The sequence below is a fragment of the Metarhizium acridum genome, assembly GCF_019434415.1.
Source record: "Metarhizium acridum strain ARSEF 324 chromosome Unknown scaffold_141, whole genome shotgun sequence".
Taxonomy (NCBI): Eukaryota; Fungi; Ascomycota; class Sordariomycetes; order Hypocreales; family Clavicipitaceae; genus Metarhizium; species Metarhizium acridum.
This window is the reverse complement of record NW_027094020.1, coordinates 838591-865437: the sequence shown is the minus strand read 5'-3', so window position 1 is coordinate 865437 and position 26847 is coordinate 838591. Positions and strand designations below refer to the sequence as shown.

General features: G+C 51.9%; 6 protein-coding genes across 7 annotated transcripts; 3 read left to right on the top strand and 3 right to left on the bottom strand.

Annotated features, from left to right (window-relative positions):
- Positions 1-2318: 2318 nt before the first annotated feature.
- CUP9_1 (homeodomain superfamily) lies at positions 2319-4874 on the bottom strand. Its single transcript, XM_007813187.2, has 3 exons — positions 4118-4874; positions 3216-4053; positions 2319-3148 (listed from the first exon to the last, which is right to left on the bottom strand). The coding sequence occupies exons 1-3, from the start codon at positions 4328-4330 to the stop codon at positions 2883-2885; spliced, it is 1317 nt and encodes a 438-aa protein (XP_007811378.2). The 5' UTR covers positions 4331-4874; the 3' UTR covers positions 2319-2882.
- Positions 4875-5750: 876 nt separating this feature from the next.
- Positions 5751-6446, top strand: J3458_008927 (uncharacterized protein). The gene has a single exon (XM_066119468.1). The coding sequence runs from the start codon at positions 5971-5973 to the stop codon at positions 6322-6324; it is 354 nt and encodes a 117-aa protein (XP_065975263.1). The 5' UTR covers positions 5751-5970; the 3' UTR covers positions 6325-6446.
- A 6875-nt stretch (positions 6447-13321) lies between these two features.
- On the bottom strand, positions 13322-17047 carry J3458_008926 (uncharacterized protein). 2 transcript variants are annotated; one of them, XM_066119466.1, is made up of 5 exons: positions 16704-17047; positions 16525-16632; positions 16146-16456; positions 16063-16092; positions 13322-16005 (listed from the first exon to the last, which is right to left on the bottom strand). In XM_066119466.1, the coding sequence occupies exons 1-5, from the start codon at positions 16782-16784 to the stop codon at positions 13617-13619; spliced, it is 2919 nt and encodes a 972-aa protein (XP_065975261.1). In that variant the 5' UTR covers positions 16785-17047; the 3' UTR covers positions 13322-13616. The 2 variants fall into 2 exon arrangements, with proteins under 2 accessions (XP_065975261.1, XP_065975262.1); XM_066119467.1 differs by having other exon boundaries at positions 13322-16456.
- Positions 17048-18319: 1272 nt separating this feature from the next.
- PBN1_1 (protease B nonderepressible form) lies at positions 18320-19961 on the top strand (the record flags this gene model as incomplete). Its single annotated transcript, XM_066119465.1, has 3 exons — positions 18320-18618; positions 18696-18753; positions 18825-19961. 3 exons carry the CDS (start codon positions 18320-18322, stop codon positions 19959-19961), a joined length of 1494 nt encoding a protein of 497 aa, XP_065975260.1.
- Positions 19962-21746: 1785 nt separating this feature from the next.
- On the top strand, positions 21747-23181 carry J3458_008924 (uncharacterized protein; the record flags this gene model as incomplete). The annotated part of the gene is made up of 4 exons (XM_066119464.1): positions 21747-22006; positions 22076-22323; positions 22401-22937; positions 23018-23181. 4 exons carry the CDS (start codon positions 21747-21749, stop codon positions 23179-23181), a joined length of 1209 nt encoding a protein of 402 aa, XP_065975259.1.
- Positions 23182-23264: 83 nt separating this feature from the next.
- Positions 23265-26426, bottom strand: HSP98 (Heat shock protein hsp98). The gene has a single exon (XM_007813183.2). It carries the CDS (start codon positions 26360-26362, stop codon positions 23447-23449), a length of 2916 nt encoding a protein of 971 aa, XP_007811374.2. The 5' UTR covers positions 26363-26426; the 3' UTR covers positions 23265-23446.
- Between the last annotated feature and the right edge of the window lie 421 nt (positions 26427-26847).

Sequence of the window (26847 nt, the reverse complement as noted above, 5' to 3'; positions counted from 1 at the left end):
GACCGGAGCCCGGATTCGAAGTACAAATCAGTCACGCAGGTTCCAGCAGTAACAAAGTACTCGACGCTTTTGCATCATTCAACAGCAGCCATCTTCAATTCTGATGTCTGGGCCCAAGTCCTTCCAAGCCACCTCTTCTTCATCGTCCTCCAGATGCCCACATGGAACTGGCCCGACATCCGTCCTGTCATCTAAGACAGTCGCCTTTGCTCCGTATTCCCAGGACCGGGGCCATGCGTGAGGCGTCCTGGGCGCTCTCCGTGCTCCATTAATAAATATTCCTTGCCTGTCAAACATTGCTCCGTATCCTACAATACAACAACACGTATGTATGTACACATGTGCAATGCCCCGTTAAGAGGAGTCTGTGGCTGACAGCGAAAGACCAGCGCACGTGTGCGCTGGCCGGTATTTACTACTGTAAAGTCCGTCCGCCGTGGATTCATAACCCCCGAACCTCCACATTCCAGTGACAGTCTGCAGTCCGATGATGCCAAGGGTGCCAGCAATCCGACTTCTGGCGAGTGAAACAAGCGCTCCACGCTCAGCACCCTGCCGTGCATGATGGTGATGTCTTGGCTGTTGGGGGCCAGATTGTCGGCCTCCCCTGTCGGGCTGATGATTGCATTGAGCAGCGCGGCGCACTTGCTAATAGCTCGTGCGTCCTGCGTTAGCAAACAGCCACTCACGGCCTCGTCTGTGCCCTTCGAAAAAAATTGAGTTTGTTAGCCCTGGCCGGTGCAGCGGATTTGACACCTGCCCTCCACAACCAAGGCATGGAAGCTTGGGCCAAGGGCATGCAAAGCCGCTACGTTTACGTTCACCCCTCCCGTGCATTTCCTTCTACCTCCTCCACGCCTCCTCAAATCGAGCATGGATCGGTGTCGGCGTCAAATCATATCTTGACATGTCGTGTATTGGAAATCGGTGTTTTCTTTTGGCTCCCCGTCGTTCGCGAGACAGGCTGAGGCTGTTCGGCTTATAATCATATATTACACGATCTGGATACTTCCGCTGGTCGCCCTCGGTACCCGACTTATTCAACATCCTACACCGATGCACGAGCCTACGCAACGGCACACCTTTCGACCGTCAAAACCTAGATAATCCGGCCATGTCCTGGCATGGAAATATGGAGTAATGGGAATCTTATGAGTCTTGCCTCTCCTACATCATCCCAGTGTTGCTAGACCAGCCGCCGCCTTCTTGTCGTGGCATCTTGCCACACATGGTTTGTTATTCGGGCAGTCGTCGGTCTGTCACCCAGATCTAGTCTCCCCACATGGGGAGAATGTTTGTTCCCGCCAATGTGGCAAGCTCCGTTATCCCTATGTACTGTACCTGGCATCCACTCAACTCGGCGCAGATCTGGGCTCAACTGACAGGAAATTGTCACTTCCAAGGCATACATACCTTCCACCAAAGACCCACGGAACCACTTGGATGGGTATTTGGGAACCTGGAATCTCTTACCTACCTAGGTACTTGTTTGCTTCAGGAGTGGTCTTATTTGGCTGCCTGGATATGTGGAGAATGTGAGCTTGTTCCTGCACGCCCTGTCCCTAGCTCACAACATGAACGAGACATGTACTATGGACTACCGCTTGCCAGACTCTTCGGAAGTCTCGCATTAAGCTGGATGTGCATTTATGGCCAATCGATCACTGTTTCACTCCCATGCAGTACATCGGACGCTCGTATGCTCTTTCCGATAAACTCACCAATTAGATCCTTGAGGGTCGTGTAGCCGAATCACCATGACAAGCGGCACCCGGAGAGTTGAGGGGTGTGGCCTCGTTCAGTCCTTGAACAAGCCCATGTGAATGGCAAGCCGCTACAGGGATCAACAAACTGCCGCACTTCACAAGTGACAGCTCTGACCTGCTTTCACTCTTGGTCCGCAGTTTGTCGGGTCGTCAAAAATGAACAAATGGCCCGACTCCCCAGTCATTCGGGTCTTTGTTGACAGGCCTTGACCTTGCCGATCCAGCGCCTAAAGTGCCAGTCGGCAGGCAAGACGATATTTACAACATTACTCGACATGTTAAGCTTTTTAGCCACACTGTCCAGACCATTCCCAGGGCTTGTCGCCAAGTATTCAGCATGTGGGTTGGAGGTAACATGTCACAATCACCGAATAGGGATTGGCAGGATAGATACGAAGTCCATCTGTTATTATTAAATATTATTCGCGTGCTTTATCCCCGAGGGGTATTAATATTATACAACCAAAATCAAAAGCATATCCCTTTCGACCAGGTTCTTCGTGCTACGGGGCAACAATCACTGCTGTTGTGAGGGCAATTTTAAGACTATGGTCTAGGATTAATGCAATGTCAAAACTGTGCCTTTCTTTGGCCTTTGTTGGACAGCGTTCTAGCTTACTCCTCTCTCTCTATGTTGTAGTACAATGCGGTACAGCCAGGGGTAAAGATGCTCTACGCACCTGGAATAAGAATACCCATGAAATCGAGCAAAATGGAAAACAAATACCCCCAAACGAGCCTTCTGCAAATGCGATATCCTAAGCCCGTTCCAATTCCGTTACCCAAGGTATCCATCCATCATCATGTCATGTCCAGCAAACTCCATCAGTAAAAAGCATCAAGATGAACCCCCGCCCCAAAAACCTGGGAAATATCCGCAAGTCCACCCAGATGTTGCTAGAAAAGGGAATCACCCTGTAATTGGTAAAAAAACAAAAAAGGAATGTACTAAAATGGTCCGCGACTAGTCGTTTCCTACCATGGCAGGTAGGATAGAGTTGATAAGATTTGCCACACACTATGTGGTGCGGCAAGTTGTGGGAGACTGCCGCACTAGTCATGCACGGCGAGGCACTCGGACCGACAAGGATTCCTCATTCTTCCCCCGTACCCATCTCACAGGCTTAAGCGGTCGGTAGGTCCTCGACAACGGAGCTTGTTCACATCATCGTCGTACCCGCCTCCTTCACCATCACTGAGTGGTAAACCATCATCGCGCTTTCCAGCATAGTCAGAGCTCTGCTCTGTGGAAGCCAACACGGTGCCATCACCGCTGCTTCCACTGGGGCGGCCATTCATAGCGTCAGACTCGGCTCGCGCGTTGTTGATCATTGCCGGTAGCTGACGCCGTCGGGCATTGATAAACCAGTTAGAAATTTGGTCTACATGTTATCAGTTAGCACTGCGATCAGTGAATAAAGTATGCTTGTTGTTCCGAGAGAGACGTACTCATTTGCAGGCCGGTCTGCCGCATTAATTCTTGTTTTTCGTCCTCTGTCGGATACGGGTGCTGCAAGTGGGCTACAAACCAGGACCGCAGCTTGTCTGTTGTTTCTTTGGGCAAGTTGCCACGCCGCTTTCGCTGTTTCGCATCACTGCCGATGCCAAGGTTGCCGAGGTCGGTATATCGTGACATGCTCGAATAGTGGTGTCCGTAAGAGGCCCCTGGTGAGAAAGGACCACGGCTATATGACCGAATTGAGCTCGTAGACAGAGACTGAAACCGTGATGGGTGCTGGTAGGCATAGCCATAGTCTTGGCTTTGGTACGACGGATGTCTTTCCATTGTTGATGGCATAGGGCTCGCTCCGCTAGGTCCTGAGCTGTTGGCTGGTTCCGCAGTCGTTTCCAGCGGTCGGTGAATCGGTGGTGCGTCTCTCTCGAGTTTAAGAGACGGAGGCAGGCTTGGTAGAGCTGGTCGCGGATCAGGTCGACTGCTCGCTGTGGCAGCCGAAAGACTGGTGGCGTGAGAAGAATAAGTAGTGCTTCTTGAAGGGCTTTCTGCCCAAGGATTCTTGGCACCAAAGGGTGTTGGCTGACCCCGACTGGGAGAAAGTTGCCTTGTTTGGGGCGCCTCAGGACTACGATAAAGCCTTGGGACCTGTTTTGCCCTCAAAAACGCTTGCTCATCCTCGTTGGAGATTCGTCGTTTCTTATTAGCATTTGGAGAGTGAACATATGCAGGTGATGCCAAAGAGCCAGACATGGGCGGGGGTGCTTTATGTACTGACGTGACATTAGGAGTCACATCAGCCAGTGAGCCCTCGAGATGGAGCTCTGGGAAAGTCTTGTGTACAGAAAAATTAGCACGTCGTGGGATGTTTTCCTTGTGATATAATGTTATTGCATACCTGGCGGATTGAAGGAAGTGCGACGTGTTTGGACTCGATGCGAGGACGGGAAGAGTCAGAGGATGCTCGAGAGGCATCCCAAGGCAGGTCATTTCTGAAAGCCGGATATTGCGAAGCGGCTGACATTGTGAGAATGGACATCTTTGGTTGTTGGGTGTAGTCGCGCTCAGAGATTTTGCGAAAGTCGTTATGCCGTGGAGGGCTACAATCCATAACCGATCCAGCCAAATGATTGCTGGGCTCAAATACTTGCGTCCCTCGTACGTTAAGCCAAAAGAAACTAGTCAATAGTCGATGAAATCGTCCAAGCTGAACACAATGCGGACAAGTGACAAGAGTAAGGTTGGGCGCTGGAAGCCCAACGTCTTGGTGCAGTTACGGCTCGAGCAAGTGGAATGGGTCACAGGTTGATTAGTTTCAACGCTTTGTGGTCTCGTAGGTGCTGCTTGAGGAATGCAAAAGACAGACGGACAAGTCGCACTCCCTGGATAGCATGTATGCGTTGTTTGTCGAAGATGTCACCGGGCCGATGTCACTGAGTTGGGATTGGAAGGGGGTGTCCGTGTCTTTTTGTATATCAATGTAGTGATAGTACCGGGGTACACGCTTGTGAGACTAATGGGCAGCCCTAGGGAATGGCAGGCCAAAGAACGGGAAACTCAGATCAAAGCCCAGGGGCTCGGATTAAACATCCAGAAAGGGGAGTGGTCGAGAGGTTCGCCTCCAGCATCAGCAGCATGTCCACCAGGGACGTCAGGTCGCCAAGGTTGTCATTGAAGAACAGCCGACAGACAAGCACCGGCAAGCCAAGCACACCAAGTCCACCACTTAGCCCAAGTTGGTACGCCAAAGTGCTACGCCTTAACCCCACGACGGATAGCGGCCGAGGACGGGTCTGACCAAGGAACCAGTGGATCTCGTGGGAGAGATGGGAATGAGCCATGACCTCGAGATGCACCAGGCGTACGCATGGAGTACCACCTGTGGCTTTCGGTGGCCACAGCCGATACTAATCAACGTGGCCAGCGGGGTTGGGTTTGGTATGTATGAAGACTTGTCCGTTTGCTGGCTGGCTCGGAACCACTAGAGAAGAAGCTTCACGCCCGCCTGAGCTCTGATCAGATGGAGAGGGAGAAAGCCATGACCGCCTGATGAAATAAGTACGGAACGCCATTCCGCAGTATGAATCGCTCCATACTCAAGACACGGTGACATACAGACCCAAGGACGTCATGGCGTCCGAAGCCGCAACATCGTAGAGTACGGAGCAGGCCTCTAGGATTCCGAAAGATACGCTGGAGCATGTGGAACACACCGGCGCCACGCCGACTCAGATAGATTGTATTCTACAGAGTGCGAACAAGTCTTTGAATGGGGTACATATGGACACAGACTCGATTGTACTGGGGCTTGCTGGTCTTCGGCCCAGAATTTGCATGTTCTCAGTTTAGGAAGTTGGATAGAAAGCCGAAAGAAGCCCGGACGAGTCTGCAGTACGTAGGTGAGATGACCCGGCAAACTCACCAGGGCATCAAGGCATGCATGGCCCCTTGCTGGGGTGGGGATAGAGAGACCTTGGAGGAGGGGGTGCGCAAGTGCGACGCAAGAAGTCAGCCTAGACTTCCTTGACCCTGGACGGACGAACATTGAAGTCTTCTCGATACTGCTTGTACATACGCAAGTACTCCGTAGTGTCACATTGACATCCCGCCGCTGGCCCAAGACGATGGGTCTCCTCCTCAGCATTAGCTCCTGGGTTGACACAAGCGGCCTGGTTTCCGCAAGTGTATCGAGGGAGATGCCATGGCAGGAGTTCGGGGATGGGCTAGTAGCAAATTTAATCCCGCCAAGGTATGTCAATAGCATCAGCCATCATCGCTGCGAACGCTGGAGCTGAAAACTCTAAGCTCCAAGACCCAGGCCTCGGGCGCCAGGCGATCCTTGGAGGCGAACCTTCCCATGACATGGTGATTTCTATCAAAAATGGCACCGTCCTGGCCAGATTTCGGGATCCAACATTGTCGGGTACTTGGCGCGTATTTAAACGACCTGGGACCTCGACACGATGCACAACAGCAAAGGCGCAACCACTGCCAGTCCTCGGACCGCTCAACCGCCGTCCATGTTGGCCCACCGACCAACCTGGCAGCTCCGGTTACACGGCCTTTTTACCAGGCTGCTTCGAGGGCAGATGGACCACACATTAGTGTCAGACGGTTGGTAACGACGTGGGTGGCGGGGCCAAGAAACAAAGGAACCCGGCGTGCCTCTGCTTTCTGTCAACCGAACCATGTCGGCTCCACCAAGCAAGGCAGTTGTTGAACTGGGGGCCTTGGAGACTGGCAGTCAACATGGCACTCCTAAGAGGCGGCGTCGGGACGCCATCCCCCTGCCAGCAACGATGTTGTCATTGCCCCTGTCACCGAAACAGCCTCTATTGTTCGTGTGACTAGATGTGCCGACGTCTCTTCCATGGACGGAGGGTTGCATAAAGTTGTTTAACCGTCTGTCCGGAGCTCGTTGTTGCTTCACACAACCCTTTGCTAGAACATCTGAAAGTTGCATGCAAATTTGCGTGTAGTCCATATGAGGAATGCCGACGTTCAAGTTATCAATTGGTGATTAGCCCAGTATCTCTGTTGGTCCTGTCATAACACACCAAGGTAGGACGCGTGAAGCACAACCAGTTGAAGTGATGACATCCAGATATTCGTGGCTCTATCATGGATTTCGCCTGTGCAGAGGTTGAACATTCAAAGGATGAATCCCGCCGTCTTAGTGTTTCGCGTCAAGAACACTGCGATAAGTCGCGCCAGGGAGGAGTTCGCGTATTCTAGCATCTCTTTGCGTTCCTGGAATGTCTGGCACATCCATCAAACAGTGACACTACCAAACCCGCCCTGGCGGTACTGAAAGATGGTTTAGGGCCTGGCGCTGAATGCTTCCATTTCAATGGCCCTGCCCTAGTATTTTTTGTTTTTTTTCCTCTTCTTCTTTTTCCACACACCCACCCCCTTATGTTCCACGCGTGCCGCGATGCTGGGACGACGGCTTGAGCGAGCTGTCTCCAACTATTTGACTTTTTCCAAGAATTTCCCCAGGGAACTAGCTATTGTCTCAGGTAGCCTATCCCCATCCCTGTCCTTCAAAAGATGTTGAAGCAGTAGTACTTCGAAGGCGGCGACAAACTCAGATATCGGCCCCTATTTCAGTGGGGTATAGCAAGAATGGGTGCACATGTGCACATGTATGTATGTATGTATTGTAAGATGAAGATCGTGCGCACATACACACGATTCCTCCCGACCATTTCAAGATAAAATGTGGCTAGCTGCTTGGGTGCATTAGCCGTGTCCGATGAGAGTGGCAGGTTCATCCACACAGAAGCACTACGTGCTTCAGCTGCATGGATAGTTCCCCGCGGGCTTCTTGCAGAGAGATGGAGCAGCAGGGAGCGCGCGGTGGCATGGGCGGCTGTCAAGTCAAAAAGGCTTTGGTGATGTCCAGGTTGCACCGTCGTCTGGAGACAATCCCACTCGGAATCGGCTTTGCGACAGAGTCAGTCCGTATTGTAGATTCCGTATTCGTGGCGTATGACAGCGACAAGGCAAATAGACTGAGGGCCCCTGTCAATCCTGCATGTGTTGACAGAAAGCTGTGTCAGCGAAATTCTCGAGATGCGACTGGGCGGTCAAATTGGCCAGCCCACACAATGGGGGAGTGGGCGATCTCTTGGTCCAAATCGAGGCAAGCTGAGGCTCATGGGGCGACCTGTCAGTGCAAGTTTGCTCCACGCAAGCATTCTTAGCCACGTCCATACTGGGTATGAATGTACGCCTCACGGAGTTTTGTAGCTATCAATTGTGTGCGTCGGAGAAACTCTGTTTGTCTAGAGACGGCGTTGAGGACGGGGACAGAACAAGGGCGACAGTAAGGTTTCCACCGGCGTGGCCTGGACGACGAGCAACGTCCATGCACGATTGTGCGTGTGTTTGCGTTAAGGTTGAGATAGATGGGCGTTAGAGACGCACGTGGACATTTTCTTGAGAACATTTAAAGGATATTCGTCGGGGTCATGCTTCAAAGGTTTGACCAAAAGGGAAGGAGCGCCGGAGCTCCTGCATGTCCCGCATATGCCGCATGCACCTTCGCCAACACGTAGACTGTATGTATCCCTTTGAATGCTTTAAGTGCCACCTTCGTACCGAACAAGGATGTCAACCAATAAAAAAACCTTAATATGAAAGATACATAACCCCACTAAGAAATAGTATGATGGTATAAGTACCAGTAATCTCCCTGCTTACAAAGAGCTACATCGCACTTATCGCAGCCCGAAGGTTTAGTGGCTGACCTTGTTGCCAAAAAGGTACCCGCTAGGTATCGCAGAAAAAGTGGGGCCGTTACAAAGGTGGCACCTTAAAGCATTCAAAGGGATGCATCATGCCCCTCAGTCCCGACGGGATAACCCAGACTCAATTACACACATTGTACGGAGTATAGGCACAGTTAAACATCGGCATTTCTGTCATCGCAGCGCGTTAATGCGCCCGCGTCTAATGCGTTCTCTCCGTTTCCGATGACCAATTGGAACATCAACCCTTTGCTGCAGAATTTGATACACCAGCACAGCCAGAAGCTGTCTTGTCCAACCAAACTCGAAATCAACTTGCATATGATTTACGGCTTGCGCACCATCTCATTTAGACCCCAGACATTACTGTATGGAATCCGAAGAGCTGGACCAGGTCTCTGGAACAATTACTGTCCAAAGAGGCCAGCTTGCTTGATGAGAGCTTGCACTCACCAGCTCCTCGACAAAGAACCCACACAATTGCCGCGATATCCTAGCCAGCTGTGGCCAAAAACCAACCAGAATGCTTCTCCTGCATATGTTGTATCGAGCACAAATACAATACTACCACCGAGTGCATTATGCCGCCATCTACGGAGCAGTGTGCTATTGAACTGCATACCGAGTACATCGAATATTATAACGAACAAGCCGCTGTCTCACGGACAGGTTGTTCAAGTTACAGATAGCAGAGATGATCAGCGGGAGACATTCGCGTTACCTGGCGACCTTTTCAATTCAATTGGGGGCCGATTCCCGTTCGTCTATTCCCGTTGTCGAGCTCGAGGTCAATAGCCATTGGTTGTTTCCCGACAACTCGACGAAAGTTTTGGCATAATTTAATGAAGAAACCAGGGACCCCCCATGGTTCAGCCAACCACCATCTAAATTGGCTCCTCTATTTGCTTCACGGTGGATTCCGACGGGGGGGGCTTGAGCGACCCGACTTCCCTCTGATGGGCCATCCGATGGACGCATGTCACCCCATCCGAAGCCGTGGCGCCTGTAAGGCTTGTCCACCAAATACAATCCACTGGCCACCTCGTCATGGAGCAGGGAGTAACGGAGTTTCCCGTCCTCATAGCTCGATCACTAATCTTTGTGTGTCAGATCTGGTGGAACACTGCCTCAACGACCAGTTACTAGTGTTGCCAGTTCAAACTGCTGATAGTCAAGGCCAGCAATCCAGCCCGCAAACAGCCTGCCAGTTTGCTGGTGGATCCTTGGTCTCGGCGAGCCTTTACACACCCCAAGGACTGCCAGGTCACCAGGGAATCCCTGAATCTGTCACAAAACGCTGGCAGCTTACTCCGTAGTGCTTGTGGCCTTGAGCACATACCTAGGTATGTATGATGTGTCCGAAGTAATGGAAGATCCATGTCTTTCGGCCTTGTATTGGCCGACTGAAGACGTGACAAACACTGCGACTGCCAACTCATAAATGCGGCCTTGAAGCGCTACATATTTCCGGTCTTGGTACGCGATGCTGCGATAAAAGACGCACGTCTCAAGTACTCAATCGTCGTTTTTAGCTTTTTCTATAATTCCATGTGTACGGGGTACTCTTCCCCAAAAAGGATTATTGGTGAGACTTGCATACGAATGACTCGGTACCGTCTGTACAACGATACGGCACAGAATTACAGGACTCACGTAAGGATCTGTTCGGTTCATGTTTCACATTATCCCTGGTGATGGTTGGACCAAATACTATTCCCAAAAGCAAGGCACCAGCTGCAACCCAAGTTGACAGGTTCTAGTTGACCCTAGTGAATACGATGACGCCGGTACCCCATCCTCCATACTCAACAAATAACGCTACGCAAACTGCTACCTACAAGTCATTCTTGGGCTGTCATTATTGCACACGGCATGTTTGCACAACGGAGTCCCTTGCCCCAATCCAACCCCAGCTCTCATGTCACTGCTTCAAAGGAGGTCAAGCCGGCCGCTCTCGCTGTGTCTCACGACATGAGCGTTGTCAGTAATTAGCTGTTTCTAACAATAAATACGATGGCTTAACTACACGTGTATCTCACATGCCGTGACCAGCTTCGCATTGACAAGAGAATCGCCCATGGCACCACTTATCCGTGTCGGGTGCAGGCTCGATATTCAGCGGCATTACTTCGTGTGGCGTATCACAAGCACCTTGGACCCGACAACATCATTCAACTTGGACAACTTACGAGAGCCACCATAACCGCCGTGGCGGTGTTCGGGAATGTGCATCCAAGTCGATCTGCAATGTACTACTGCCCATAGAGAGATAAGATATCGTGTCCGAAAAAGAGGAAGGGGGGCGTGTGTGCGCGGTGCGGAAGGATGACGAGGCTCAGATGAACACAACTCCCTACTATTCTGTCCCGCTTGGTACCTTCCATTGGTCACACGACGACCATATAACACCAGACTCCTTCAGAAATCGGCAATTCTAAACAAGGGAAATAATGGCCGATTTGGGACAAAGCCTCCACTCATGTGTGTTTGACAGCTGCTCGCAAGGTCGACTGAAGTGGGCAAGGGGGCAGCGTCGTTTGGGCAATCCCAACCAAGATTACGACTGCTTGCCGGAATGAGGCAGTATGGCGGTATCCGCGCGGGCCCCAGCGGGTCTGTCATTTACTTCAATGATTGATGTTTGCTTGGCCCTGAAACCTGTGGCGGTTGTCGGTGGGAAAGGGTCTGAATGCTACGGTAGTTGACGCCGCAGTGGCGTTCGCTAGTCGGAACTCAGATCTGTTTCCAGCTCACATTATTCAGATTCCGGTTCCGATGGACTGGTACAACGTCTCCGCAAACTGACTCGACGGATGCGCAACGTGTTTCGGTCAGCGTTTCCCCAACTAAAGATGTAGCTATGTAGGCCGACACGTTGGAGGCACAAGACGGGGTCGCCGTCTCTCTAATGCCAAAACCGTTTCCACAACTCGGCCTGATTGTAGCAGGGCTCTTCAGTACAAAGTGTTCAAAGTTGCAGACGAAGAGGGTACCGGAACCAGAAGTCAGGAAGATGGCATGACGACACTTGGACGCACACCGCATCGAGTAATCGCACAGAGCGTTTTCTCACATCGCTGTTTGACGCTACATCTGCGTGATCCGGGGAGTTTTCTCGGCCGAAGCATCCCGTGTTGCAGCGTATCGTACGGTAAGTATCATGTGAGGCTGTACTTTGCGCCGTACGGAGTATCGCACGTGGTACACATAGCGCAAGCATTCATGATTCTGAACCCATCTTTGGCTGGTCAGAGCACCAGACATACCTAGGTATATAATGGGACAGTCAAGAAAGCTAGTTGTGAGGGCTGTGTCGCTTCGTCCTGCCGATATATTTCAAATCAAATTCGAGTCTTGATATGTGAAAAATTAGGCAGGCACTTGTAGAAGCTCTGCAAGGCTATCCATCTCCGCGCAGGGTCTCACAAAGGGATGGAAATGTTGCCGCCCCCGTCTCCTCCCTTCAAGCTGGCGTTGTATTAAGCATCAAGCTGTATACATTGTCACACGTATTCACTGACAACGAGCTCACGTGTATAAGAGACATGGAGGGATGTGTGTAACGATTTTGGAACCGAGTAGCAGATACGGGTTGTGTGGTGGCATGGTTTGTGAAGCCTGATGGGAGACATTGGCATCCAAATGGATGTGCTGTGCGACGGGCGCTATAACCCTCGTGTGATATTCGAAGGACCACGAACAGATTATCCATCCGTCTAGTTGTCGACAAAGCCCGTCCCGCGATCTGGAGTCTTGTACGAGATGGAGCGAGAATGCTTACAGCATATTTGCTTCCATTCTCCAAGCCAGCGTCACCTCTAGGTGAATGAAGGACACCCTTGAATTGAAAATCCTCTACATGAATATCATGTATTTTGCGCATCTCCAAGCTAGCTAGGCTCTAGAAAACTCGTTAATCCCTCCGATGTCTGGAATACGAAGCCCTCGTTCCGCTACATCCATGACCAACTCGACGCCAGCACTTGCACCAAAACACACGCAACACCAGGATCGCCATCGTGTAACCACACCTCTTGAGAAAAAAGTCCACCCCCGCCTCCCCAAGCACAGGGAATTCTCGATTCCGCCCTTGTGCGCCGCCGTGCCATGTGCCATTCCTCGTGAGCGGAGCGGGAAAGTCGCACAAAATAAAACGTCAACAGGGCCAGCGATGCCGGTAAATTACGCCACGGCAGATCGGATGTTCTGCTTCCATCTGCATGCACGAAGCCATGCTGTGAAATTGCTTGTTGCACGGCTTGCTTCTCCGACAGCGTCATCGCCCCCCGTGCTGAACCTCCGCGCCCTGCACTGTCAAACCGCCGTAACGATCATGAGGGCCGAGTCTCATGCAACGACTGAAAAGCGAGGAGCTACTGTTACCGGCTCTCTGGCTCCTTTGCTTGTACGAATTGTGACCCCGGATCCGAAATATCGGCTTACAATGTTTATAGCATAGGTGGGGGGGAGTAAAAACCAAAGTATCAATGCCACGATGCCCGTACAACAAAATACAGAACAGACATTGTAAGATGCTTGCTTATTATTTCGGGCGAGGATAAATATAGCTTGCCAGATAGTGTAAGCCGTGTTTCGAATGCTGACACGGCCCAGAATCGCCAGAGACCCGTGAAATAACGACGTACGAGCACAAGAAAGCGTGCAGCGTATCACCACCCGGCACCGGGAACCAATAAGCTGGTGCGAAGGCGGCCTCCTTTTTGAGAAGCACCTTTGTATAACAAGTGGGTGAGGAGTTGTGCAGTAGATGCTGTGCCACATGGAGGTATTGACTACCATGACAAGGCGGATAACCGGAAGATCAAGGGAAAGTGGCAAGGTGTAATTTCGCAAGGTGTAATTTCGCAAGGTGGATGCGAATGGTCTCTCCTCATAAGACTGTTGCAAAAGGATACAGTTACTCCTAGACTAACCTAATCCCGAGCCCAGATGCATATTTTGCACCCCCTCCTCATTAGAGCCTACGTAACATGCAGAAATAAAACCTTCTCCTAGATGACATGGCCTCGAGTGGCAAAAAAACAACTCCGGATCCATAGCGCCTTTGAATATGGTCAGCCACATACCATTCCTAACCGTGCCGCCCGAAGACCCAGAAACTAAGTAAAAATGTAATGTTAGCCTTCACCGTCGGAACATCTTGTGCAAGAGGCTGCCCCCGCGGATGCCCGAGTTATCTCCGGGCACGTTTGACTCCGGGGAGCCTGGGATTCGAGACGGCGAAGCCCCTGGCGTCGGGCCATCTTTAGTCACTTCGACATACTCGGCATCAAAGTCTTGTTCTTGTCGTTTGCCAAAGTACCCCTCACCGTAGTCTTCTGAGGGCATCTTTGAATGGTCAGGTGCAAATGTGGATGGAGGACGAGCTTGCACGGAGCGCATCTTCTCCAAGCCACGGTCAAGATATTCCACCAGGCCGGCCTTTGCCTCGAAATCATCCGCGCCGATACTACTCTGTTGAATATCCATGGCTTTGCTGAATAAAGCCCCGCAGCGAGCTTTAAACTCAGCCTCTAGATCTTTTTCCTGGGTTTCCAGCGCTTCAAATCGCTCCGGCGTTTGTGTAGGAGATGTAGACAAGGGTCGCGCCCGATCTTCGTTCTCTACTTGGTCCAGCCAAGACGAGTACTCCTCTTCAATCATTTGCCTGTCCGTCTCTGTCGCCAAAACTGTCGCCTGGCCGCTGACCCAATCCTTGGCTTCTTGTGTCATCTTAATCCCAACAATATACTTGTCAAAAGTCTGGCAGAATTCTCGGTAATGGCCGCGTAGGATGAAACATTGTCCCACCCATCCGTGCTCCCGCAACTTTCGGACGATGAGTTCTGCAGCCGGACACTCCCATGAGGATTCCAGTCCACGGCCGTAGAAGACAATACACTTGGCCGTGGGCCACTGTGATAGCTGTTTTCTTCCTTGTTCGTCGGGTATAGCATGCTCAATCAGATCCAACGGTGCAGATTGGAGAAAACTTCTTGGGGTGCGGAGGTGAATTGCTCCGTAAATGTGTGACCTCTCATACTCGATGGAGGATCTCAGGTCAAATAGTAATGCATCTCCGGGTAAGGAGAGTTCTAGTAGCCGGCTCAGATCGGCAGCCAAAATCATTCTCGGCCCATTAGTGGCTTCGTATGCAACATCCCTGAGCTTCATGTTGGTCAGTTTGTGGGATATTAAATCCCTCTCTCGGCGACGATGGAACCACACTTCGAGGTGCCATGGTTCAATACCCAGATTCGACGCTAGGAAAGCACTCTGGGCATCGTTGGGCAGAGGCTGTTCTTGATAGTACTCTTCCAACCGCTGCTCTACATGGGCTGCGAATTTCTTCGGCTCGGGAACGTCGTCACCGAATGTAGTTCTTCTCATGGATTGTTGCTGATTCAAAATCATTTGCCGGGTAATCATAGGATTACCACTGCTCATGGGAGGGCCTGTTGCCTGCCGCTGCAGTGAGCTGAGCGACGTGCTAGAAGCCACTGGTCTCACTGACCGTTGAAGACTGCCGGGGGATGAAGATAGGGGAGAAGCTGGCCCCGCTGGCGTTGGCGGTTGACTAGCGGATACAACGCGTGAGCTACCATAAGCAGACTCTCTTGAGGACGAACCATATGCCGGTGCCCTGAACGGAGACTGAAGAGACATGTGTTCCGTGGCAGCAAATGTTGTACCTGACACGCCGGTAACAAAGGAAGATGCGTCATTGATTAGTTCTCTCTGGCGTTGCTGGGCGGGGGATGGGACAAGCACGCGCTGGGGTTGTTGTTGTTGTCTTTGGATAGCCAAATTGTTGGACCGAATGAATGCGACAAATGACACGGCAGGGTCTTCAGGCAAGAGATCCCAGACCATGACGGGCATAGAAAGGAGCATCATGGTCGAATGACTCTTGAAAACGCCTTGGATTTTGACGTACTTTGCCATGGCAGGAAAAGCATTCAGCCACTGCTCCCAGGCATTGATGTCTAGACGCTGGTCATCTTCCAATGCCAGTGATATCATTACGTGGGGTGCATCTTCATTAGGCTCGCTCGAAACAAGACCATTGGCAACAGGATCTCCCGAGTCAGCGGCCCGCCCTGTTAGTAATGGCGGAGCATGATGAGAAGTCGCCGGTTCCGGGGCCTTCTCGGGCGGAAGCAATCGTGTCATCTCAATGCTAGGGGCTTTGTGGTTGGCCGTCATCATGAAATGAACAGGGGTTGACCGTGCTTCGAAATGCTTCCCGTTGATCGTAATGGGACGAGGATGCTTGAGGCGTGCCAAGACCTCTGCGTGAAGCATGGCGGCTGAGAAACTTCGTAGGCGCCATTCTTGTAGAACCTCAATCAGAGCGTTTGTGAAAGAGTATCGCCCGGGATCTGGAGCAATAGCATCCCAACTTGAAGCCGATATTGTCTCTGTAATACTGTTACCGTTGGGAAAAGTCGCGCTGGCAGCTCCAGCACAGCAATCCAGAAGGATAAGAACATCTGACTTGGATCGCTCGAGAAGCGTCTGAATAGCAGACCATCTGTGAAGTAGGTATTAGAGCGCTCCGTGCCACGTAGCAAAGTTAGCATGCACTTACTGTAGCCAGGGAGACTCTGCATCCCGGGTTCTGAATTACGCGTGTTAATATGCGTTGCATGAAGTTGTAGTTCCAGCACTTACGCGCACCAAGTGCTCTGTCTCGATTCGTCAATCCGGGCATGACCCCCATAGTATATTAGGAAAAGCGTATCTTGTGATTCATGTTCTCTGATCAACTGGCCAACGCGCATCATCAGCTCCAAATGCGAGTTTTCGGACGGTATGGCAAATATATCGGTTCCAAAGGTATAGTCCTCCCGAAGACACCTTTCAAGATCTTCCAATTCTGGAAGAACAAAGAGGTCATCGGAGCCCCAGTGTAAGAGAAGAGCCTGAACCTTTTTGTACCTCTGAGAAGTCCGGCCTCTATTTGGAAAGGCCCGCGTCGCTGACTGAGTGAGGTCTGCTATTAGTCTCTGGCTATGATGAGAAAAGAGCGTTGGTGAGTGAGTGAACCAACATCTTCGAGTCTCCGAGCAAACGCGCCGATATGCTTCACGTGGAAGCTGGTACGGCTAATGTCATGTGTCGCCGATCTTGCGAACCCATCGGCAGACGCGCTCATGGGCTTGGAGGTGGGATACATGTTAGTGCCATCTGAACAACGACGCTGGGCAGACGGACTACGGAGAAACCTACGGCTGGCCCTCCTTGCCGTGTCCCATCTCCATCCGCAGGTCTCCAAGACCGGATCGTATAATACGGTTGCTGGTCACCCATGGTGCTGGTCCTTGCAGTTGCGGCCTCCGCCGTCGGGTCCGGTACTGAAATATGCGATTCCTGGTCCCCACGGTGCGATGCTGTTGGGGACGAACAGATGAGCCGTTATCGAGGCAGAGGAATACCTGGCAGACGACGCACACTCATCGTAAATGCAGTCAGTCCCGTTTATAGTCGCGTGGGCACTCGAGACAAAATTGATTGCGGAAAGAGATACAAGTGGCGCAACGCTGCCAGAAGTGCCATTGTGCTTGAGATAGGAGTCGGTCGACATGTCGTTGAGCGGCGAGACCGCATGGCCTTTGGGGGTCTTCGGTCCCCAAAGCGGTTAGACTGGGGCACCCGGTCGCCCAAAGAGGTCGATCAAAGTCGATGAGGCAGCTAGTAGGTACTTCGGTACCCCAAGGGTATCGGCTACCACAGCGGGGCTCGCGACTTGCGCGAAGCCAAAGTCCTGGCTACATTGGTACGCACCCTGCAAAGACATGGATATGGGACAAGGCGCCTGGTACTTACGGGATTAATACGCGGAGAAAAGTATAACAGCATAACAAGGGAAATAAGCTTTGGGAATCTAGCAACAATTGACGTCTCTGTTGATGTAGACTCCATCCATCCATCCGCACATCATCTAACGGAAATCTAGCCCAGTCACCAGCGGCTGTGTTTCTATCTATTTGCTTTAGTCCTCATTGCCAGCCCACCATGTACACCTGCTTAACAGGCAAGATTTTAACTCCCTTACCAGAGAGATGAGACAACACAATATTGTACACCGCAACGCGGCCTAAATTGTCGAACTGTACGGAGTACCGGTAGACCAGTTGCCGTTTCCAAATGAGGAATCAATGACTCTTTGATTATGTTAAGGCTCCAGTATCTGTAGGGATGTGTATCTACCTGCCTAGGTAGGTAGTCAGAAGCTGGATTTTAAAAGGTATATTTATTTATTAATAAAATCAAGTGATAGTAAAAGTCCCTCAAAAACGGATCTTTACAAATCGCTGTATCACACACGCTACAGCTACAGCCCTATTCTGAATTTCTGACAACCCAGTGAACCCACTGCCGGGTGTCACCAAATTGACAGCCTGAAACCTGTTGTCCACTGCGGCCACTGGCCTTTTAGCTGCATGTGCAAGTTGGCACTAGGCAGCACTGTTATGTGGGGCTGTGGGGCTGTGACAAAGTTGGCATCTGGCCGTCTGCACCAGGTTGGCACCTTGCCTGTCGACCAGCCAATCAGGCGCGTCGCCTCGTCGTCCATTCTCCTCCTGTCTTTTGGCCTCCAAATCGACACCGAAGCACGGGACCAGGACAAGGCCGCAAAGCACTATTTGTCAACCACCCCCGATTTGAATGTCGGTCTAAGTAGTGCCTGGAGCTTGGATCTGGCACACCTACCTATCGTTTCGGTCCTTTTTGCCTGTAGGCACTCTTGTTGTGTTGCTCTCTGCTCCCTGGCTGCCAAAGCACCCATCAGCCCCCCCGACTCCCGCATTACCCTCACCTAGGGGGACACGACTCGGAGCAACATGAAGGAGAGAGTCACATTTGTCCATGCCCAAGGGGTCGACGTTGACCCAGGGCTCCTCAAAGTCGACGCCAACCAACTTGACGGGCCCTCGGTAAGGGCGGCCCGAGAAAACAGGCTAACGGTTGAAGTAGCTGAGCTACCATCGGAACTTGCTGGCCTCCTTCAAGCTTACCGAGATATCAGCGTTCGGTGGGCCAGCCCATTGACCTATGACACGGTTGAGCCTTTTACTTCGCGGTTGTCGCCAGGTCTTCATGTATTTTCTACACCAGCTAGCGAGAACGCTGGGCATGAACAGTGAGTGAAGGGCGTCCTTCTTTTTAATAGAGCCATCTGGCATCTCGTCCAGGTGCAAATTGTTGATTGGCTTGCAGGTTGAGGCTGTGTACTTCTCTGCAGGCCTTTGGCTCAATAGACTGCATGTCAGCCGAGGTTTGTCAATGACATTTTCCTGCCTTTCGCCTTTCAAAGCTTGTGGTTTTCTGACTTGATGGCGTCGCTAGTCGTTTACAACACATGGCCAAGGACAGTCTGTTAGCCCTCCAGCGTCCACCTTTTACCAAGAGCTCGAGGATCTGTCAGCCTTCATTAGCTGGGCTACCAAAGAGATATGCTCCAAGGAAGACTCTGTTTGCCAGAGCCGGGCGGAGGCCTTATCCAATGCCGTGAGCTTGGATATTTTGTGGGACTCGACACTTCAATCTTTGAGGATCTCGTCATTGTTCCCGTTGGCTGAGCAAAGCATCAGTGTGACCGGCTCTTCTACCAGGCGAACAGAGGTGGGCATCTTTTCCAAGGATACACCGCCTAATCAAAAGCCGCACGAAGTAGGAGTATCTGGGTTTCTCACTGTTCTTGGCGAGAACAAGAAGCCTTCCGGAACACTGTTTGGTTTCCCGTCGCGACATCGCGTCGCCGACACTTATTTCTCATCCGACTTTGTCTCCCCCACAGGCTTACACCCAACTTTGCGATTGACATTGAGCTCAAATATACCGCCGCCCACAGAGGATGAGTGCGGTCTTCACGCATACTTTACTCTCCCCAGGACGATTTTTGCAGATCGATACCAGTTCGCCGACCAACTTTTCTTAGCGTCCAAGAATTTGACAGCTTCATGGTACACAAGCCTGCCTGTTGACTTGGAGGCACCAGTATATACCACGAAAACATGGGGCTCAAGCGTCTTACTGCAATTAGCACCTCCTAACCCCAATGAGCCGGAAAGTTGGACAGCCGAGGTGCCTCTGCACCTTCGCTACCTTGAACCGTCTGTGAGCGGCAAAGTTGACATTGAGATTCCCTACCCAGCTGTGTTCTGGGCATGTGAGTCTGGGGCTCACGTAGACCTATCCAACAATCCCTTTGACAGGACTCGGCTGGGTTACGATGGGCTATTTAGCGAGAATACAGTGTTTTGGCATGCCACGCCGCGGCCTGCTACGGGAGACAGGATCATGACGCCCATCTCGGTACCAGTTCTGAAGCAAGATGGGGCTTCGTTGGTTGGACTTGGAACTGCTGCAGCCGTAGCGCTGGGTTTCGCATGGGTGTTATGGAAGTTGGCTGCTGTATTTGCAGTATCTGGGTATGGGAGCCTGAGCAGCGAGACGCAAGTGGAGAGCAAGAAGAGGAAGTGAAGGGATAGAAACACTGTGCGCAGGTTTCTCGTGTGCAAGTTCGGGGACCCTTCGGACTTGTAACATGAAGGCAAGAATGCAGAATTTTTTTTTTGTTTTTTCTCTGTTGTAAACCTCACCGAGACTTGACCAGTCGACAAAACATGCACAAGTACTCTGCAGTTGGCACTGTATATAGTAGTTACAGAGTCAACGTCAAGGAACAGCAAGACGTGGGCGTCGACTGTGTATTGGCAGAGCATCATGTATCACACATATTACCGCGGACAAGGCAAGGTCGAGCAAGGCCTGCGTGCATAACCACCGACACCAGGGGCAATGTGGACTGTTTGGTTTGCGGTTTGCGGTTTGCGGAGAGGATCCACGTGACTGAGGAGGAGGACTCGTAATGAGTTCGATCTTCAATCCGGGTTTAGCGGCGATAAAGTCAGCAATGCTTTCGACGTTTTAGCTTTTGGAAAATCGACCCTACCCAACCAAAAAGACAATCCTTGCTTGGAAAGGAGAAAAAGAAATAGGCAGGTGACCCAACGATTTATCTTTGTTTGTTTCCGTGTGTCATTCATTTGTCACTTGTCCTTCTCTCGCCGTCATCTCTGGGACCGAAAAGTTGGAGGGGACGGCCGCGCGCCATGTCACTCAGTGTGATCGGTCTGGCTCAACTACAGTCCGCGTCCATGATTTCCGATCATTTTTGATCAGGCCAACTTGGAGGACATTGACCAGACCAAGGGAGGGTCCAAGTCGGGAAGTCTGTACACCTATGCGGAGTGAGAATGTCGCCTACGCCACCCGGTCAGGGTAACAGCCATGACGACAGAACAAGACGAAACATAGCCTGCGTCAATTGCCGCAATTCCAAAGTGAGACACGCTGTATTGATTGTGCCACTGGAACATTGACGGTGCAAAACCATTCTCAATTTCGCCGGACACAATGGGCTGACAGCTAACACGGTGCCTCATGGCGGTGTAAAAGGTGCGATGCAGAGCGAATCAAGTTCCTGGCGAAGCCTGCCAACGATGCGCCAAACTCCAAATATCGTGCGTAGTTGACAAGTCTCACAAGAGAGTCACCAAGAGAAGGTACGTCGACCGTTTTGTTGAGCCGCGTCTATTTAAGCTTATTGTTGCTGTGCGACACCTTTGATTTTCATCCTGCGGCTGCGATAGCACACTGGCTCACCCACCGCCATCACAGCAAGCTAGAACAACTCGAGCAGGAGTTGAAAAGCATCAAGCAAGTCGTCCAGCCCGCGGCCAATGGAAAAGCCCAGTCCGCCTGGACGCCGCCAAGCCCGCGCGCCGCCATCCCAGCATTGCCAGACCAAAGATCCGGATCCGCTGCCGGCATCAACACAACCACACCACAGCCGCCGACACCTCAGCCAGAATCGTCAAGTAGCCGGGGACACCCTGCCCAGAGCTCTGAGCGGCGTCTGAAAACCGGCCCGACAGAGGCTCGTATCCTGGGAAACCACATCGTGTCTGGTGAGGATATCGATTGGTACTTTACCAAGTGAGTCCCGTTCTGCAAGCGTCACAGGTCTCAAAAAAGAAAGCCCTTGGACATGCCCAGATGCCAGGTGCTCACGCAAAGTTCCCCAGATATCTCCGACACTTTCATCGATTCGTGCCGGTCCTGCGCAAAAAGGACCCAGACGACTGCTATGAGGCAAACCAAACCCTCTTCTGGCTCGTCATCCATGTGGCCTGTCGACGCTATGCCAGAGATCGTTCCCTCTTCCCATTGCTGACAGACCACCTGGAAAAGAACATTTGGACAATGTCATCGGCCCCCGCCCTGGATTTCGACGCCGTGCAAGCCCTCTTAATCATATGTACCTGGCCGATGCCGAATATTCGCTTCGTCGTAGACCCATCGCCAACCTTTGCCGGTATAGCGACAACCACAGCCTTGGGACTGGGTTGTCACACAGGCCAGGGGAAGAATTCTCAATTCTTGGTTGGCCTGCGTCAGAATTTCCATGCCACAGACGAAGAAGCTTCTTCCACATGGTTAGCGTGCTGTATGCTCTCACAACGGTACATGCTCGCTCTCTTGTTCCCCCCGGTCTCAAACAGCCACAACAACACGCCTAACACTGATGATAGAACCGCCGCGAGTATTGGCATTCCGCCGCCTTCCACACAACACAGCGACTCCAAGGCAAAAGCAGCACTCGATGCGTCGCAATGGGTCGACCTCATAATCATGCACGATGTGCAACGCTTCCTCAACCGCTTCCACACAAGCATGTTTACACAAGTCACAGCCCACGGCGGCGTCCACGAATCCGAGGTGGCAATGTGGGAGACGGAATTCGAGTCTCTCAAGCCCCTCATCACCAAATACGACTCAGGTACACATTTTACAGATAGCCATCCCCCCCTCGCCCTGCCAACTGTACGTACCTAGCTAACTCCCCCTCCCCCCCAGACATATCCCGCTTCTGCCTGCTAGCAGCACAGCTCGAAATCCAGCTATGCTACTTCATATGGCCGCCCAACACCGCCGTGCCGTCGATAAAGTCGCACGCCGTGCGCGTCTTCAACACGGCCCGCTCCATCGTCGCACACAGCCTCGACCTCGAAGCCCGCATCCAGTTCCTCGCCCACGCCCCGCATTGGGCCACCAGGACCAACATCGACGCCGCCTGCATCATCATCTCCATCCTCCACTCCGACTGCTCGCCGGGCATGAGCGAGCCCGACGCCCACCTCCTCGTCCAGCAGGCCTGCGGCGCCGTCCTCCGCGCCTCCGTGCGCGACGCCGACCTCGCCCACCGCGCGAGCATCACCATGGAGACCTTCTGGAGCATACGCAACCTCGTGCCGAGCTTTGGTGCCGCCCCCGGCGCGAGGCCGGACCGCTCGTCCGCAGGAGTGACATTTTGGTGTCTAAACAAGTTTCGCACCGCGCTGAGGGACGCCCAGAACAGCACCGATAGGGTGAACAATGCGCTGGAGGTGATGCGTGAGTAGCAACAACCACCCCTTCTCAAAGTCTGGGACGACGAACAAAAAGAGAGGAGTTTGCTGACTTTGATGTTGTAGAGGGTCCATGTGCGAGTTACACCACCCCCAGTACACAACCTAACAGTAGCGAGCCACAGCCCGGAAACTTGTCCACGGATCCTATCCAAGATGTAGACTGGACCATGTTCATGGATGACTTTGGATGGGTGGGAGACGACGCTGCGCTGTTGGGCTTGCCTTGAGGCCGGATTATTCATATACATATGCCATGTACAAAAAAGCACTATAATTGGGATTTATTGCATTCACGTGGTGGGTATGAGAGGCATGGAGTATGGGACGTTTCCGTCCTTTTAATAAAATAAGACTTTTAGTATTGAAAAGTCTACAACATCTAGTATGATTAATTCAAAAGCATTTTCCAACGCCGTGCCGTTTCGCAATCATTAGTTTTTCCCTCCAACGCCCATGCGTCAAAGTCCTTCATGCCACATTTTGGCCGCTCACTTAATCATAAATGTCCTCATCCATGTCGTCTCCAATTATCTCATCGACAGCGTCTCCCTCATCCTCCATCATATCCTCATCATCGCTCATCTCGCTGTCAGGATGGTTCGACAAAACCGTAATCTTGTCATCAATAAGCTCCACTCTAGCAGTTTCACCATCGCGAATGTTGTTTCGGAGAATGAGAATAGCTAGCTTGTTCAGGACTTCCTTCTCAATCAGGCGGGCAAGAGGCCGAGCACCATATGCAGGCGAGTAGCCAGCGTTGCCTAGGTGGTCCTTGGCTTCGTCAGACACGTCAATCTTGACCTTGCGTCCGTTATCCTCGAGACGTTTCTGGATTTCGTTGATGCGAAGATCCACAATCTTGCGAATCTCCTTGCGTGTAAGTCTGTTGAAGATGACAACCGAGTTGATTCTGTTCAGGAACTCGGGAAGGAAGTAGTTGCGCAAAGCGCTCATGACCAGTTCGCGGGTTGAACCGTCAATCTTGCCTTCTTTAGCGCCTGGCCGAGTGAGATACTCAGCACCCAAGTTGGAGGTCATGACCACAATGCAGTTCTTGGCGTCAACGACTCTGCCTTGGCCATCCGTAATTCTGCCGTCATCCATGAGTTGGAGCAGTACAGTCAAGATCTCCTTGGCGGCCTTCTCAACCTCGTCGAAGAGAAGAATCGAGAATGGCTTTCGGCGCAGAGCCTCTGTAAGCTGACCACCAGCATCATGACCGACATATCCAGGGGGGGCACCAATCATGCGGCTGAGCGCGTGTCGCTCTTGGTACTCTGACATGTCGAACCGAATCATAGACTTGGGATCATCGAAAAGGAACTCGGCAAGAGCCTTGGTGAGCAATGTCTTACCGGTACCAGAGGGACCGCAGAAGAGGAAGCTGGGAGGCTGGTTTGGATTGGCAAGTCCAGATCGTTGCAAACGAATGGCGTTGGCGACAGAATTGACTGCCTCCCTTTGACCAACGACGACTTTTCCAAGCACCTTCTCCATGTTAATCAGCTTCTCCTTCTCAGAAGTGCGCAGTCGAGTGACAGGGATACCGGTCCAACGAGCCACAATCTCGTTGATGTGATCGGCAGTGACAATGTCTGTGACCATGGCCGTTGCAGCTTCGCCGCCAGCAGCATTGAGAGCAGCATCTGCGGCAACCTTGCGAGCTTCGAGCTCTTTGATCGTCGTTTGTTGCTCAGGAATAGCACCGTACTTGATATCAGCAGCCTTTGCATTATCTCCCATGTTCATGGCATCCTCCAACCGCTTCTCCAATTCATCGAGCTTGAGCTTAGCCTGGTGGATCTCCTCGCCTCTCTTGATTTCGTTTTGGTACTTTTCGCGTAGAGGCTCCAGCTCCTCCTCAACGTTCTTGGCATCCTTCTTGGCCTGCTGAAGACGAATCTGAGATGCCTCGTCCTTTTCCTTCTCCAATGCCGCAATCTCAATCATGAGCTGCCTGAGCTTGCGCTCAAGGGAGTCAATAATTTCTGGCTGGGACTCGCGAGCGACGCGGACCGCAGCGGCAGCCTCGTCAACGAGATCAATGGCTGAATCAGGCATTCTTCTGGAAGTGAGGTATCGAGCTGCGAGATTGGCGGCAGCAACAAGAGCGCTGTCAAGGATTGTAACACGATGGTGTCTGTCGTATCTTTCCTTCAGGCCTCGCAAGATTGATATCGTTTCGGGAATGGTAGGCTCCTTGACCATGACTTGCTGGAATCGCCGCTCAAAAGCAGCATCCTTCTCGACATATTTTCGATACTCAGCCAAAGTGGTGGCACCAATACAGTGAAGCTGTCCTCTGGCAAGCATGGGCTTGAGCAAGTTGGCAGCATCCATGCCTCCTTCGCCAGAGGAACCAGCGCCCATGAGCAGGTGGATTTCGTCGACAAAGAGTACAATCATGTCTTTAGAGTCCTCAATTTCTTTCAAGACTCCCTTCATTCGCTCCTCAAATTCACCACGGAACTTGCTACCCGCAACAAGCGCGCCGACATCCAGAGACAGGAGTTTACAGTGCTTCAGGTTGTCAGGCACGTCTCGGTTGACTATTCGCTGGGCAAGCCCCTCGACAACAGTAGTCTTACCAACACCAGGCTCTCCGATGAGAACAGGGTTGTTCTTTGTGCGTCGAGACAAAATCCGAACCACTCGTCGAATCTCTTCTTCACGCCCAATGACGGGATCGATTTTCTTGTCTCTGGCCATGGCAGTCATGTCGATGGTGAATTTGGCCAAGTTCTCATTTTCTTGTTCAGTGTCAGCGGTCTTGCTGTCCACTCGCTTGGTGCCTCGAATGGCTTGGACAGCATCCTGGACCAGCTTGGGCTTGGGAATGCTGGCCTCTTTCAATGGTGCCTGCATTGAGGAATCGTCGGCCAGGGCAGTAATGAGATGGTCAACGCCAATATAGGTGTCTTTTTGGACCTTTTGCAATTCCATGGCTTTCCTTAAGACGGCATGGAAGGAGGGGGCCAAGGACACCTGCTCTGGCGGGGGATCTTGACTCGGAAGCCGGACGAGAGTCTTCTTCAGGGCCCTGTCGAATAGTTGAGGGTCACCGTGAGCTTTCTCGATGACTTGTCGAAAAAGGGTAATTGTGGAATTTTGGGGAGCATTTTGCTGGTCCTTTGAGAGGTCGACTGGTGGTTCCAGTAATGAGACGGCAAGATGGACTGGCAGAAGCTGTGAATGTCCATACTGCTCGGCCAGGCCCATGGCGTCTTCGACAGCCTTTTGGGCCCGGTCTGTAAAATCCATTCGGGAAGTCATTGTAGGTCGTGTATGTGTAGACAGACGGTAAATGGCTCGCTGTATGGCGATAAAAGGGATTGTGTGGGGTGTTTTGATCTTTCGTGAGAAGCTCGGCTCAAAAAAATGTGAGGCTTCTTGTCCACAGTGAAGCATAAAAGTTGGGCACCAGCTAGTGTCTGGTTGGCCAAAAATATCAGCCTTCAGGTTGATGTGTTTGATGTACGAAGGAAAAATGAAGGAAAGAAAACATACTTCAATCGCCACGAGGGAGGAAATATATCTTCGGTGGTGTGGTGGATACAGTAGCCCATTGTGCGGGAGATGGAAGAGCTCTTTGTTACGGCAGATGAGCCTGGCAACTGCTGGAAGCTGCTCGGATGGCCTGGAAAGCTACCCAGGTACCCAGAAGCCACCAGAAGCTCGGAGAGGCTGCGTGATGTCACTCGAAATCCGGCTTTCGGTGGCTCCATAGGCGGGGTGTCGTCCCTCTCATTGGACGGTGCCATCAATGATCTTATCATGACCTGATGGCCCGCTAAATCACCAACCGTTACGGAGTAACTTGAGGGAGGACTCCATCCCCTTGGGTGTTAAGGCTGCAAGCTCGTACCGGTAGGGATTTTGATCCAATTGAAAGC

Bases quoted from the DNA above. Each gene is read 5' to 3' on its own strand.
- CUP9_1 (XM_007813187.2), bottom strand. From the start codon at position 4,330: ATGGATTGTAGCCCTCCACGGCATAACGACTTTCGCAAAATCTCTGAG. The intron at 4,054-4,117 runs GTATGCAATAAC...TCTGTACACAAG, and splicing joins CACTTCCTTCAATCCGCCAG to ACTTTCCCAGAGCTCCATCT. The intron at 3,149-3,215 runs GTACGTCTCTCT...GATAACATGTAG, and splicing joins GCAGACCGGCCTGCAAATGA to ACCAAATTTCTAACTGGTTT.
- J3458_008927 (XM_066119468.1), top strand. From the start codon at position 5,971: ATGTCAATAGCATCAGCCATCATCGCTGCGAACGCTGGAGCTGAAAAC.
- J3458_008926 (XM_066119466.1), bottom strand. From the start codon at position 16,784: ATGGGTGACCAGCAACCGTATTATACGATCCGGTCTTGGAGACCTGCG. The intron at 16,633-16,703 runs GTAGGTTTCTCC...CCCACCTCCAAG, and splicing joins CACGGCAAGGAGGGCCAGCC to CCCATGAGCGCGTCTGCCGA. The intron at 16,457-16,524 runs GTTGGTTCACTC...GACCTCACTCAG, and splicing joins TTGCTCGGAGACTCGAAGAT to TCAGCGACGCGGGCCTTTCC.
- HSP98 (XM_007813183.2), bottom strand. From the start codon at position 26,362: ATGCTTCACTGTGGACAAGAAGCCTCACATTTTTTTGAGCCGAGCTTC.